This window comes from Triturus cristatus, chromosome 10 (assembly GCF_964204655.1).
Source record: "Triturus cristatus chromosome 10, aTriCri1.1, whole genome shotgun sequence".
Lineage (NCBI taxonomy): Eukaryota > Metazoa > Chordata > Amphibia > Caudata > Salamandridae > Triturus > Triturus cristatus.
Genome location: NC_140593.1, coordinates 907,754,948 through 907,770,144, shown reverse-complemented (window position 1 = coordinate 907,770,144; position 15,197 = coordinate 907,754,948). Strand labels below are relative to the sequence as shown.

Here is a 15,197-nt window from a genome sequence, read left to right as displayed (position 1 = left end):
CCTCAGGATTCAAGGGGACTTAATCTCCCAACTAAAAATGGCCACAGGGCGTGTTTACACAGTGGGGAAGGAAGGGAATGGGGCCTGAGGTGATGTGTGCAAACACGCCCTGTGGCGCGTTTTAAGAGGTAGTTTCAATCCTCTGCCCTATTATATACTAGGGGCTTACAGAGGAGGTCATGCTAATCACAGGGGGACCACAACGCATAGTGTTCCCTAGTCTATGTAGGTGTTTTCACTGTATTCTAAGTGTCTTTTAACATAGCACTGGCTGTAGGACTGGTTAGTCAGACTCAGTTACCACCAGTATCTGTCTGAAAAAGTTGAGGGTACAGGATGATTTTGCAACAAGGCTTCTTTCTGCTCTTCTGTTTGTTCTTTCTGCACGTTATCCTTCTTCCTGTACTTTTCTTTGTCTTTGAGGACTTCTGTTGCTCCTTTCTGCATTTCTTTTTTTCTTTCTGTGCGTTTTTTCTTCTTTCTTTACATGTCCTATCTGTGTAGGCATAGTTAGAAATTAGCATTTAAAAAACCTTTGACATTCACTGAAAAAACCATAGGTTTCAGGCACGTTATAGTTAGGAATTAGCATTTAAAAAACCTTAGAAATTCACTGAAAAAACCATAGGTTTCAGGGGCGTTATAGTTAGCTGGACTTTTCACTCGTACAAAACCATTGAAATTCCCCCGTTATAGTTAGTTCAGCTAACTATAACTCGCGCGCCCGCAATGCACTGCTGATGACGTCACATATGGCACAATGTAGTTCAATAATCTTATGTATGTAATTTCACCATGAAATCACACTATGTAACAATACTTTAAGGCCTAAACTATGAGTGTCCCTAGTAAGGTACATCATTTATGCATCCAGAAAATCAGTCACCGACGTGTTCAGAATTTATCAGATGTGAGAACCATCGTATATTCTAAAATTTCAGCCAATAGTATGCAGATTTTGGTAGTTACTACACCAAAACCTACATGTTACAGTAAATACCGTACACTTTTCCCCTTTTAAATGATGGAAGCTTTAATCTGCCAATATTTTCCAAAAGTATGAGATATTTATTGGACCTGATACAACTTGGTGTGGGGAAGGGAGGTGGTCATAAAACTATGACTCATTCAGAATCTGGGACTAGGCCTGCCAATTCTGTAACTATATAATGGCTTCATTCAAGTATATTAGCCTACATTTCAACTTTATGTTTCATTGCTCAACTCAAACATGAATTCTTGGAAATGATCTGATATGACCCTAATTCATTTTTGACAACTGTACTGGAAATGTCACTTGAAGTTTAGTAAATGCAGAGCCGTGCTAATCTTCCTGCAGCAATTGGAAGATTATTCCACCTGTAAGGCAGTAGGCTGCTTTTTAAAGAACACACTTTATTTACGCAAGTCTGTGCTGTTTTAGTATATGATCCACTGGCCATCTTCTTATGCACTTGAGGTTATTACTGCCATTTTCCCTATTTCTGTTAAAAGAGCGCACTTTATCTTCATTTATTCATTCAGTTTTATTATATGAATCGTCGGTCTCACCTCTTTATGATATCTGCTGCTATTGTATGACATTCTTACCTTGAAAAGTGGTGACCATATCTGAATTGATAATACAGTAAGCACATGTGCATGCGTTTTTTAATGTTGTCTACTCTCATGAATTAGTATATTTTGAAACTGAATCTTGTTGTTTTTAATGTGTGCTTTTTTTATATGGATGACCATATCTGATGCACCATGGCACAAGGGTTCCTGCGTTGCAGGGATGATAGTTTTTGTGCAGGAAGGTGTACCTTCCTGCACAAAAATGATCATTGATGGTGTTTTCCTCCTTTTATGTTTGCAGAACACATATAAAGAGCAAAAAACGAGGAGAAGTAAAGGTATTTTTTCTAGTTATGGCACTTTAACGCGGAGGCATAGGAATCTGACCCATTCCCAGGATAATGAAATCTTGTAGAACTGGGAATGCATCAGAATCCATGAGTGTTACATGAACACATTCATAGCAACACCCATGGAATACCCCTTTCACGCAGAGTAATGAATTAAACAGGGCCATATTTACAAAGTCATTAAAAACCATGCGGGGGGGGCTTTGTGTGGTCTTGTAAATATGGATCAGCATTGTGCACCAATGGAACTTCAAAAAAAGTGACGCTCCAGAGGCACAGTGGCCATGTAAATATGCCCCAAAATGTATATATTCATATTCGAAGAAGCATTCCAATAATCTCCTATAATAAATAATCAATTTGCTTGTTGGTACATTTACCATCCAACTGCATTTATTAGGCTGCAAAATGCACAGGCATATGTACTAAAATGACTGTAATTTTTACCACTAGGTGGTAGTTACCCAATCATGATTTATCACCAATGGTATTTCTTTCCAAACCACAAATTAATCTCACAAGGAGGGACGGGGCTTGGGAGGTCCAGCATACAGGCCGTATGGAATTATTGTAAACAAGAGAGTGCGCTGCTCCTAAAAATGAAAGGAAGAAGTGGAAGGGGGGAGGACGAGAAGAAAACCTAAATGGCGGGTAGGGAAAGTTATGTTAGTTACAAACAGGTGCTGGGATAGCTCCAATAAGGAGCAAGGGCCCTCACACACCCGAAGGGTGTCATGCTTCATCATAGGGCAGCTCCTCTTTGGCCGGCGCTGCAATGCCCAACGGGCCCTGCAGGGGGCTCCTTGCCGGAGTTCTTCTCAGTTTTCCTTCGTGAAGCTAAAAGATGTTGCGGGAGGGAACTTATGTGTTGTGAGTAGAAGTGGGATGGTGTGCGTGTGGTTAAAAATAGCTACAGGATTCTCCAATGGTAGTTTATTTGCGGGGTACCTGTGCCATGAGTAAAAATGTTAACTGGAAAGTCATGAACCGGAGGGGGAGAAATTAAACCTGCTTCAGTTTAAATGAATGAGTTGTTCAGGGGGTCGACATGTTTCATGCCCTATAAAGTCTGTACAGATCTAGGCATTTCATCAGGACCTAAGTATCTTCATCTACTCTTAGGGAGTGGCATGTACTGGGTATAGAAAAAAAGGAAAAGTCACATCCCCTCAAGTCTGGACTCAACTGTAGTCATATTGTGTGGTGAAAACAAGAGGTAATTGTATACCTCTGGAAAAGAGTGCACCTAAATGGGGGTGTTGATCTGCTCCAACTGAGACATGCCGGGCTGCTCGCTAGAGTTTCGAGAGAGACATAACATAGTTGAAGTGTCTTCTCACATGAGACCTACCCATGGTCGGCCGCCGCATGTAAATATGCCCCAAAATGTATATGTTCGAAGAAACGCTCCAATAATCTCCTAAAATAAAGCATCAATTTGCCTGTTGGTACATTTAACATCCAACTGCATTTATTTGGCTGCAAACTGCACAGGTGTATGTACTACAATGACTGTAATTTTTACTACCAGGTGGTAGTTACCCAATCATGATTTATCACCAATGGTATTTCCAAACCACACAGAGGATTGCGTTATTACAGTACCATTGTGCAAAAAGGGACATGGCCTATGTAATTATAGACATGGCTTAAACACATAAACTAAATTTCTTTTTTTTGTTGTAGCAGTTTTTTATAGTGCAAACTGGGGGGGGTGGTCTCAGAAAAGGGCATGGACTATGTAGTTAAAGACATGGGTTAAACACATAAACTAAATTTCGTTATTTGTTGCAGTTTTTTATAGTGCAAACTGGACCCAAGGTATTGGGGCGCTCCACATGAGCACCAATTACAATACACAAGGACACAATAATTTTCGCTAGGCGCAGGGACGTTAATGGATTTGCCCAGAATCAAAGGATGTTGAGCCGAAGCTGAGACTCATATTTGGTTCCCAAACTCCAAAGTCAGCAGCTCTGGTCGTTATGCTACATCATAGTGTTCCACCCAACTTGTATTTTTTGGTCTCTCTGTGCTTTCTGTTATTGCTATAACTGAACAACTGGTATACACTTAAACCCACAAACCACAATGCAGAAGAGACGAGGGATAAGACTGTCTCTGACTCCCTCACATAGACTTAATCTCACACAACAGAGACAACATCAAAAAAAGAAAAAAAGAAGATAAGACAATATTGGACGCAAAGAGTGGGAAAATCAATAGATTTTATAATACTGCCCTCACACACCCGAGAGTGTCATGCTTCATCATTGGGCCGCATCATACACCTAGGTGCAGACCAACACCTTAGATGGAGCGCAATTTTTTAGAATGGATGATGAAGAAAAGTGGTGAGGGTAGAGTATAAAGAAAAAACAAGCAGAACGTACACAAGTGTTTACTTCTGAGAGAAAAGAAACAAATAGTCTCCAAAGAAAAGGGACCAAAAGAAGAGCAGAAAGAAGTCTAAAACTGTCTCGGGGTTGACTCTCAGACTTTTATTCTTGTCAACCTCTGGCAGGATTAAAATAAACAAAATGGGGTATCCAGGGCAGGTAACGACCCTACAATCCCCCTGCTAAAACCAACATGTTTCTGCCAGCTCTATATGTGCCCAACCGGGTCACTTTGGCATTCATCAGGGTGTTGGTCCCTTGGGTTTGGTCTATACCCCTTCTCGGGTATTTTTTACCTTATTCAATCGGGGTAATATCCCCGCGTCACTCTTTCTGGAATTTCCAAGAGGATAAACATATCTACAACAGAAGAAGACAAAGAAATGGATCATCATTCCCACTCTCCCTCTTCTCCTAGTTGTTCAAAATAATCATTGTATTTCCCACGCATCCTTTTAACGTGATCTATAATCTCCAAAGCAGCCTCACCTTATAGCAAAACCAGAACCCCAAAATTGTGGGAACCGCGACCCCCAGGCACCACTACATCAAGTGTACAAGTTTCCGATCCTCCTCTGTGTGTATATACAAGAATTATCCATTTAAAAGAAACGATCCATAGCTTACACCGTGTCTCTTACAGTATACTCTGCGTGTCAAATCACGAATTATTAGTCTATATCTCCTGTCCACGTGACCCTCTTCAAAAGGAACATAGTAATACTCACAAGAGTTTACGAGAAATGTTCTAAACACGGGACAGCGGGGGAGGGTGCTCTTGTCGTCACACTCTGTATGAGGAAGGAGCATTAATATAAAAAACACTCGTTTGTCTGACAAAAAAACTCCCACTCAATCAACTTCTCCACACAGCCCGTTCACATTTAATGGCCATGTGTATTCACCCCCGTCCTTGTTCCACTATTCGACTCTTTATACTAATGTAGCACTCAAGGCATTGTCGAAATTGATATAGTGGCTGAACGGCATTCACACTTCGAGTAACTTGCTCGCACCACCGGGATGTCTCTACTGCACTTACTACTCCAAAGAGACACTGTCTCCTATCTCCCCTCGTCCGTCCTCCGACGATACGGGTGTCTCACATCGAGCCCTTATTTGAAGAGGGGACGTTTCCGTGTGCGCGGAATCCTCAACGCCCACTCTGTGCATTCCCCAGCATGCCCGCTGTTTCATCAACATAGAAAGAGGCCTTCTGATCGATATCGCCCCAGTTAGTATTCCTAGCGGCCATCTTGGAGTTCCTATAAACCTCTAATTTTGCCATTTTCACATCACAGAGGTATTCTTATCGGTTAGGGGGAATGAATCTTAATGTACTCGCATTTCACCCTTCCTTCAAGGGTAAGATTAATATGTAATCTCTCAAAAATGTACGAGGGAGTGGTACACCAGAGTGGATCGACTAATTAGTTCCTCCTCTTCTTGAGTAAAACCCATTTACTATTTCCGTGAACCCATTCCTATTGTATGATTCCATATAATTGGAACCAGGGGATTCCATCATTTAATCCTCTGGTATGGCTCTTCACACATTCTACCCATCTCTGTTCTCTCATTAAAAGGAAACTCGAGATGTCATTTGTGTTCTGTGGAATAAAAGGTTTATCCACTACTAACCATCTCAGGTCCTTCTCATTATGTTCCTTCTCAAGAAAATGGGCAGTAAGTCTCGTGTTAGATTTACCACAGCGTATTGTACTCATGTGTTCTAAAATCCGGACTTTTATTTTCCGTGTCGTCATGCCCACATACAATAAATCGCAGGGGCACTTCAAGATATAGATCACGTTTTCAGTGTTACACATGGTATGTTGTCTAAGTTCCCAAGGGCTCTTCAGACCGATGTCAATATTTTTTCCATTAATTGACAGGGGACAGGCTCTGCAGTAGCCACAGGCGTAATGCCCAACCACTGGAGGTAAAGGCTGAAGGCCAAAACCCAGGTAACCCACGTCTCTGACCGGTCTCGGGCGGGTATTCACAATAATGTTCTTAATACTTGCACTTTTCTTAAATGCGAATAAGGGGACAGGTTGGTTCAGCCCATTTGAGTTTAGAATCTGCCATTTCTTCTGGATGATTTTTTTGAGGTGATTCGAGGATGTATTATATGTGGTAACACAAATACTCCTATCCGTTGTCTCTCTCTTGTTGGTTTCGAGAAGGACATCCCTATTGCAATTCCTAGCTCTTTTCTGAGCCCTTTTAATTACATCCTCGGGATAGTCTCTACTCCTGAGTTTTTCACTCAGAATTAGTGCTTCCTTTTTGTGGTCCTCCACCTGTGAACAGTTCCTGCGAAGACGCAGGAACTGTCCATAGGGAAGGTTTTCCCTCAAGGCCCGTGGATGGAAGCTCAGAAAAGATAGTAAATTGTTCCTATCCGTTTCTTTGTGGAACACATTGCTAGTCAGAACACCTCCCTCGGCTTTGATATTCAGATCGAGGAAGGGGAGGGTATCATTTGTAATCGTTCCAGTGAAGAACAGAAAAGGATTCCTCAAGTTTAACCAGGTTAGGAAGGTCTCAGCCGAGACCCTGTCTCCCCGCCAGATGATAAGAACATCATCTATGTACCGATGCCAATCCCTTATGTTATTCAGAAAGGGATTAGACGGTTGAAAGATTACTTCTTCCTCAAACTTTGATACATACAGACATGCCAAACTGGGGGCACAAGAGCTCCCCATGGATGTTCCGTGGGTCTGTAAATAGAATTTGTCCTCAAACTTGAAGAAATTCTTTGTAAGCGCCAGTTCCAAAAGGCAGAGTATAAAAGCCCTTGGTGTCTGGAAAATCCAGTTCTCTGAGAAAAGTATATTCTCAATCATCCTCAGAGTCTCTTGTTGGGGGATGTTGGTGTACAAAGATTCTATGTCCAGCCCAATCAGTAAGTCTTTATCTACATCAAACTCTAGATCTTTAATGAGGTTCAGCACCTCTCTAGTATCTTTAAGATATGCAGGCATCTTTTTTACCTTATTCAATCGGGTAATATCCCCAGAAAGAGTGACGCGGGGATATTACCCCGATTGAATAAGGTAAAAAATACCCGAGAAGGGGTATAGACCAAACCCAAGGGACCAACACCCTGATGAATGCCAGAGTGACCCGGTTGGGCACATATAGAGCTGGCAGAAATATGTTGGTTTTAGCAGGGGGATTGTAGGGTCGTTACCTGCCCTGGATACCCCATTTTGTTTATTTTAATCCTGCCAGAGGTTGACAAGAATAAAAGTCTGAGAGTCAACCCCGAGACAGTTTTAGATTTCTTTCTGCTCTTCTTTTGGTCCCTTTTCTTTGGAGACTATTTGTTTCTTTTCTCTCAGAAGTACACACTTGTGTACGTTCTGCTTGTTTTTTCTTTATACTCTACCCTCACCACTTTTCTTCATCATCCATTCTAAAAAATTGCGCTCCACCTAAGGTGTTGGTCTGCACCTAGGTGTATGATGCGGCCCAATGATGAAGCATGACACTCTCGGGTGTGTGAGGGCAGTATTATAAAATCTATTGATTTTCCCACTCTTTGCGTCCAATATTGTCTTATCTTCTTTTTTTCTTTTTTTGATGTTGTCTCTGTTGTGTGATATACACTTAAACCCAGCCTGGACTATTGGCTTTGTCAAGGGTTGTCCCTGTGAGCTGTGCAGAATAACCATGTATTCTGAGCACCTTTTTAGGTCTCGCCTGGCGTAGCTGCGCGCATGCGCAGTCTCGCTGCCGAGATTTAGTGTTAACAGGTATTTTCTGTAAGGGGCATTAAGCCCCGCCCTTCTTTTCCATTGGATGGCGTCACCGTTTATGGTAAACGGTGGCCAGCCATTGGAAAAGAGGTGTCGGTGACGTATTTGCTTGGCTTTTCGAGCCGTCCCATTTGGACGGACCCGCTTGCTTTGCGTTGGTCGCAAAAGGTTTCTTATCTTTATGGGGCCAAACACATGGCCCCATAAAGAAAAGAAACCTTTTGGCAGGCGAGGCCGGCAGGAAAAGCCAAGCAAATACATCATGGGAGGGGAAGAGTGTGGGGGGGATGAGTCGGGTGGGGGCTTGCAAGGCACGTCCGAAGAACTGCGAGGGGGGACTGAACACATGAAGTTTATGAGGGAAGATGTTACAGCGGGCAGTCTGGAGGAAGCGATGAAGTAGTGTGTGGGGTGCCGGTGACTTTGAAGCAGGGGAACAAAAGTCTGGAGAGAATAAAGGAGCCCCGGGGGGTGGCAGCGGGGCACCCGAAGCCTGCGAGGAGCGCGAGTCAAGGAGGGTGTGTTCGTGCGGGCAGAGGAAGTGTCTGGAGGGGAGAGAGCCAGTAAGAGGAGAGTGCAGAGGAAGCGTGTGAGGGGAAGAGGAAGCCTGCGAGGGAGGGAGCCCATGAAGGGAGAGAGAAGGGGGAGGGTCAGGAAGCGCGGCGGCAGCGGCGGAGGAGGAGGCGGCGCTCACACACTGTGCCACTGGGTCACCGGGCACGGCAGACGGTGGCTGGGGAGATAGCGGGCAGCGGCCGAGTCCCGAGCTGGGTGTGTGCGGGGTGGGGCAGTCAGTAGGCGGCGCTGAGAGCGGCCGAGGCACCGGCTGTTCTCCGGGTTGCTCCGGGCACTGCGGCTCAGCAGATCTCCCCTCTGCGGGTCTCAGTGGGTATCTTTGCTGCGGGTCCCGAGCTCGGGTCCCCTGTCCGGCAGGAAGCTGTGGGGGCCGAGGCGCAGGATGGGCTGCACGGTGAGCGCCGAGGATAAAGCCGCGGCCGGCCTGTGTGCCACGGGCAGCCTGTGCGCACGCGACTAACTCTGCAAAAGGGTGACCTCTTTTCAAGTGGCACACTGTGTGCAAGGGTCAGTCTGCGTACCTTGGGCACTCAGTCTCTAAGGGACAGTTTGCGTAGAAGTGGCAGTGTTCATGGGCAGGCCGTGCAGAAGAGACATCCTATGCACAAGAGAGATACCCCCATGAGTCCAAACTGATTCCCACTGTCCACCCCCGCCCGTCCCGCACACACTGGTGTTTGGGAAGACCCCCCTCCCGGTTGGTCTCCCCCAGCAAGGAAACCCACTGTTAGTGGGGTGCACTTTAACGAGTAACCAAGAGACAGCCGTCAGCGCCAAGATGCTGAGAAAATTAAAAACGCGATTTATAAATACTCCGTAAAATATCCTAGTATTGGGTTCTTTGGCGGCTTGTTGTGGATGAGGGCGCCCTTCTTGGGGTCTGGAGCTATTGGTAAACTCCAGGATCCTTGGCACAGTCTGAGAATGGGGCGCGAGACCAAGGGCAGGAGGAGAAGGCAGCTGTCAGGATGAGGTAGGGGCAGCCTCGGGTGTACATGGAACAACCGGTATACCGGGGGTGCCCTGTGTACATGAGAAACACTGATTTATACATGGAACAGCCTGTAGAAAAAGAAGAGCCTGTGTACAGGTGAGAGCAAAATCCTATATTCAATGGGTCGCCTTCTGCGCGGATGAGAAAGGCCGCTCCTGGGTGAGGTCAGCCTGTGTACAATGATGAGGGCGGCTCTGGAGACCAGAGGTCGACCTGTGAGTGCATTGATTAACAAGCATTTGCAATGCAATAGGTCTCGCATTTACGCAAGTTTAAGCTAATGGCATTGTAAAAGACAATGCATTTTATTTATGTTTTAAAAACAAAAATAAAAGGCATTGTCATTTGCAATATCAATAGCTCAAACTCGCATAAATGCGAGACCTATTGTATTGCAAATGCTTGTTGACTTACTGACAGCACTGTGAGAAACTCGCCCTGCCTACAGCCTGAGCTCCAGGGCATTCAACCATGGTCGTTATAAACACCTGGAGCTGACCCAGTTCAATGCATGCACTATACCAGAGTAATGCTCCACAAAAAAAAAAAACACAACATTCTGAGAATAGTGCAAGATTCAGTAAAACGTGAAATACAAGCGGAAGCTGACAAGGATTACTTGAAGGGACCCGGCCCACTTAAAACTCTGCCCCTGTCATGCAATGCAATTTACAGGGCACAGCGCTGCGTTCCATGACGTGTTTCTAAACCTGGGCTACCATGTCTCATGTGAGCGCTGCCGGGGCTCATTTATGACATACGGCCGCTTGTCTCAGGGTTGTTCTGCTTTTAAAACATATTTAAACAATCTAGTCATGCAGTACTCACAGGGCTGTCCACAGTACCGGCGGCCGATCGCTTGTTTCTGCTTCGTGCCGCCTCGTGATTCTCATTGGCTGATGAAATTGCTCTTTCGTGGACATTCCTTGGAGGATGTCCACGCGCTGCTGCGCTGATCACTGCAATCACACAGAGAAGCAACACAGCTGTCAGCACGCGAGCCATATCCGTTGCCTGCTCAAGCGGGAGCTAGACTGAACACCCTGCTCGGACACAGACTCGGTTAGACGAGGACGTCACTTCCTTTACTTAACTTTATAGGGAGGCTTTCGAAACTACGCCTTTTAATTGGGAAATCCTCCGCCACCACCAGTGAATACGTGCTTCTCCCTGAAAGTTTCCAGGAATCTCACAATAATTAGCCCTTTCTAGGTGTGTCTACAGAGGCCGAGCTCTTCCATTGTCACTCAATGAAACCACTGAGGTGTGATTAATACTCGAGCATCTCTAGTTTGGAGTTGTTATTCAGCAGATCAACAAACAATACTAAGATTAAAAAAGCCTTAGAATTTCAGACAGGTGAATCAGAATGGAAAAATAATAAGGGAAAATACCAAATGGGATGGAACAAGGAAGTAAAAGGAGGAAGGGGGTGGTAATGCTATGTCATTAGTTAGGGTTAAAACGTTTAATCCTGAGTACCAGTGTGATCTGTGGATTTCCTGTCACTCATTTTGGGGGATACACAACAGCTTCTAAGGTTGTGGTTGAAAATCTGTCTTATTGAGAATGTTTCGTTCCTGGAGTTACTCAAGCACAATTGCTGTCTCTGCCTTGAAAGATAAAAGTGGAGAAAACATTCTGTGTAAGATTTACCAGTGTCCGTCGATGTTGGTGGATATTCTGCCTGCATACAGAGGGCACTAAGAATGCCCACTAAACTTGTGGTACGTTTTCAGTGTCCATGAAGTGCTCTCCCTAAAATGCTGGGAGTTAAAAATGAGCATTTTTGCGAACCTATACATTTGTTCTCTATGCCCACACCATGACCATTGCCGCAGTTCATGGAGTTCCCTTTGCCTAACATGGCGGTGGACTAATCACACTAGAGTGAACAACTGACCCCCGACTATGTGTCGCAGAATCAACTTCAGACACTGGTGAAGTCGATGGCAAAGCTGGAAGAGTTTTAGCTGGTGGCATTCCCTACACCTAGAGTACACGATCCATAACTTGCATAAAAGCCATGCAAACCATAACCCTCAGACCAAAAGCAATGCACATGATCACACACTTTATTAAACAGATGCAGTGACAAACATTGTACCGCATCTTACAGATGAGATGTCATATCACTTTATCCATACCACTCTCAGAGATGATTAGGAATGTAGTATAAATCTTGGGTTCATTAAGTGTTGTTTAACTACATTATATTTTTGGGTGTTTTTATTTATTGGAATAAACATTATGAAGTCAAAAACATTGCATTTGGTGTGCGAGGTACCACAGATGGTGAATTTCAGTTTTAATTTTTTTTTATTTTATAACCATATCTGCACTTGACCTGATTTTTTAGGTGAGTGTCTGAGGTTTGTTTTAAACATATGTTGAGGTGCTGCAGCTATATGCATGTATAACTTCACCTTAGCTGTGAGTTACCGTTACCTTATACCACAAAGTAACTATATTGGCCCTGTGGCCACCCGCCCCAGGCAGCCAACCCCATGCTGCTGGATACGCTAAATTGCACCACTGATTTTCCCTACTGATATAGCCTAACAGACCTTTGATTTACCTCCTGTAAGTGGTTGAGGGGAACAAAACAATATGGAATTATACGTTCAATATAGACATGCTTCAAAGGACCATAGACTCCGAACTTCAGATTTGTTGATTTATTATAAGGCCAAAAATAATTGAATGTAGACACACCAATGAATCACAGTATACAGATACAGAAACATCAATATGGAGCCGAGTCTACGAATATAGGTTATTCAGCACAAAAGGAATAAAATAACAAGCTCCAAAATCAAGATGCAACAAAGAATAGATGCGGAATCTAAATTTCTTTTCATTAGGAAAAACAAAAGCTGTCCCTACACTGCTCTACATGGTAGTCCTACCTAATTCTCTTGCCTAGTTTCCCAAAGGTGTCAGCACGTGTTGACTTCCTAAGAAGTACTCACGTCAAATGAAACATACTCCACAACACACTACAGGTAATGCCATACGTCAAAGGTAAGTGATGATATCGGATACCTTCTTCCACTGATGCTGGCAATTGCATACACACATAGCAGTCTTTCGCTTCCATGGTATCAACATACTCATACAATAACCAAGCATATGCATTCAGCATGAAATCATCCTTTGATAGATCCACATGTAACTTTCAACTGGTTTCTTTAATCATCTCTCTTTCCTTCACGAATACACCATCATCTAAATCAGAAGTAGGTGGGATAGGTGTCAACTGTTCTCCATTCTTTTCAGCATCGTGAGACCCAACCAAAGAGGTGATAATCACGACAGTTATGACAGTAAGCACTACTACAAAAAGGGTACCAATTATGCACCTCTGCTTGCGTCCTGAGTTTTCAAAAGCCATGATTTTCCTGTTCAGTTTTGAAGTGCAAAGGAAGTAATAAAGTCTCTTTTGTTGTTCTCTTTTCTTCGCTTTATTCTGTTATTCACATTGTCTCCTTAAATTGCTTTCTCCATTCGATTATTACAATATTAGTTCGTTAGTACTAAACCTGTTGAAGTGATGTAGTCAACCCTAGCCCTCAATTCTTCTGCTAATTGAAATGTCCCTAAGTTTAGATCTTCTTCCACTTGGCTCTAGGTTATCTTCTTTCTAAGGCCTAATGTGTTCTTCTGTCACAGTTTAAGCTTCATCTGTAATGATTTCGATCCGAAAATGGTAAGGACAAGTTGCAGAATTTCTGCACGGATTTCTCCCAATTCTTGTGCGGTAAGCTGTCGACCAAATGAAGGGAAAACAACCTGATTGAGGATCAAAAATCGCAAACCACTCAGCCTTGGCGAATTAGGGACTGTCAGCATTAGGGTTCCAAAGCTTCCACTCCAGGGACAAGTAACTGAATATCAATCGAGAGGGTGTCCCCTCCGTAGCTCACTATTCCAGTTCCCAATCTCCCGGAATTCTTCGGGCTCTGCATCTGCAGCCAAGCATGTCCACTCAGGAGATGTGTACTTTTGCAATGGTATCCTCTTTCTTCTTCATCGTCTCAGACTGTCTTGTCTTTCTTCTGTTTCGCTTTGATCAGATTCAGACGTTTCAGGAATAGGAACAAGATTTTTCTCTGATGCAAGCCTTATGTTCAGCCTTTCTTTTCTGGCTGGCCACTTCTCTGTTCTGGCATCTGCTCTCCTTTCTTCCTCTTGGTCTGATCCTTCTGCGCCAGCTCGTTCACTCAGGTCTGATTCAAAGTTCACATCCGCGATCTCGTTGATCTCAGGTTCTGTATTTAACTCTGAGGCAGTTTGCTCTCTTCTTTCCTGCATGGTTGACTGTCCAGCCTCATCAGAACTGTTTATGACTTGATCTGTTCCTTCAATCTGTGTTTAATTTTCAGTTATTTCTCTTGGAACAAGGGGAGTCGTTTCTTCCACAGGCTCTGGTACTCGGCGAGTATGCGAAGCATGGATCCAATTCGGCAATCCTCCACACTTCATAGCTGTACTTGTGACCAGTATCACCTGGTATGTTCCTCGCCAATGGGCATCAAGGCAGCTTTTCCTCACGTGCTTTCGAACCAGCACCCAGACACCAGGGTTAAGATCATGCAGCAGGTCTCTCTATGTGGATGCAGTCGTAGCCTCGACCTGGTGAGATACAGAATTAACCACATCAGCCAGTCCTCTACAATAATCCAACACCAAATCATCTGTGATGTTTATCAACGCTGTTGCTGGCACCATAGGCAATCGCATAGATCTTCCTGTTAATATCTCATGGGGAGAGAGCCCTGTTCTCCTATCAGGAGTGCTACGCAAACTCATGAGCACTAAGGGTAGCGCATCTGGCCATTTCAGTGACGTCGATGAACAAACCTTTGCCACTCTCTACTTAATGGTGCCATTTACCTGCTCCACAAGACCAGATGCTTCAGGCCTGTAGCTACAATGCAACCTCTGATCAATGTTCAATGCGGCACATAACAACTTCATAAGTTCGCTATGGAAGTGTGTCCCTCCATCTGTCGCCACAGAGGTTGGAAATCCATACCTCGGTATCAGTTCCCTCAATAGCAGCTTTGCCACTGTGAGACTATCACATCGCCTAGTTGGATAGGCCTCCACCCAAAGCAAAATGATACACACCACCACCAAAACATATCTCAGCCTGTTACATCTTGGCATTTCAATAAAGTCTAATTGTATCCTATTGAAAGGACCTCCTGATTTTCCAATGTGACTCATTGTAACCACAGTTCTCTTTCCAACATTCATTTGCTGACACGTAACACACCTGTGACACACTTCTTCAGCATTCACACAAAATCGTGGATTAAACCACGTTTGACTGAACACTCGCACCATGGCATCTCTGCCCAGATGGACTGCTCCGTGAATTTGCCTTGCCATCGGGCTCAATAGACAATTGGGTAATACTGCTCTGTCGTCTGTTGATACCCAAATGCCATCTTCTCTCTTTTCACAGCCTGCTGTGACCCATGAAGCAGCTTTTTCCTCTGAAACTTCATCTTGTAGCCGCTTCACCTCATCCCAGGTATCAGCT

General features: G+C 44.1%; 1 protein-coding gene across 1 annotated transcript in view; it reads right to left on the bottom strand.

Annotated features, from left to right (window-relative positions):
* LOC146796233 (uncharacterized) overlaps nt 1-10,715 on the bottom strand; it is a 215,760-nt gene extending 205,045 nt beyond the window's left edge. Inside the window, exon 1 of the mRNA XM_085630185.1 lies at nt 10,475-10,715. Within this exon, the coding sequence (XP_085486311.1) occupies nt 10,475-10,651 (177 nt within the window). The 5' untranslated portion in view covers nt 10,652-10,715. The remainder of the gene's footprint in view (nt 1-10,474) is intronic.
* Nucleotides 10,716-15,197: the final 4,482 nt, after the last annotated feature.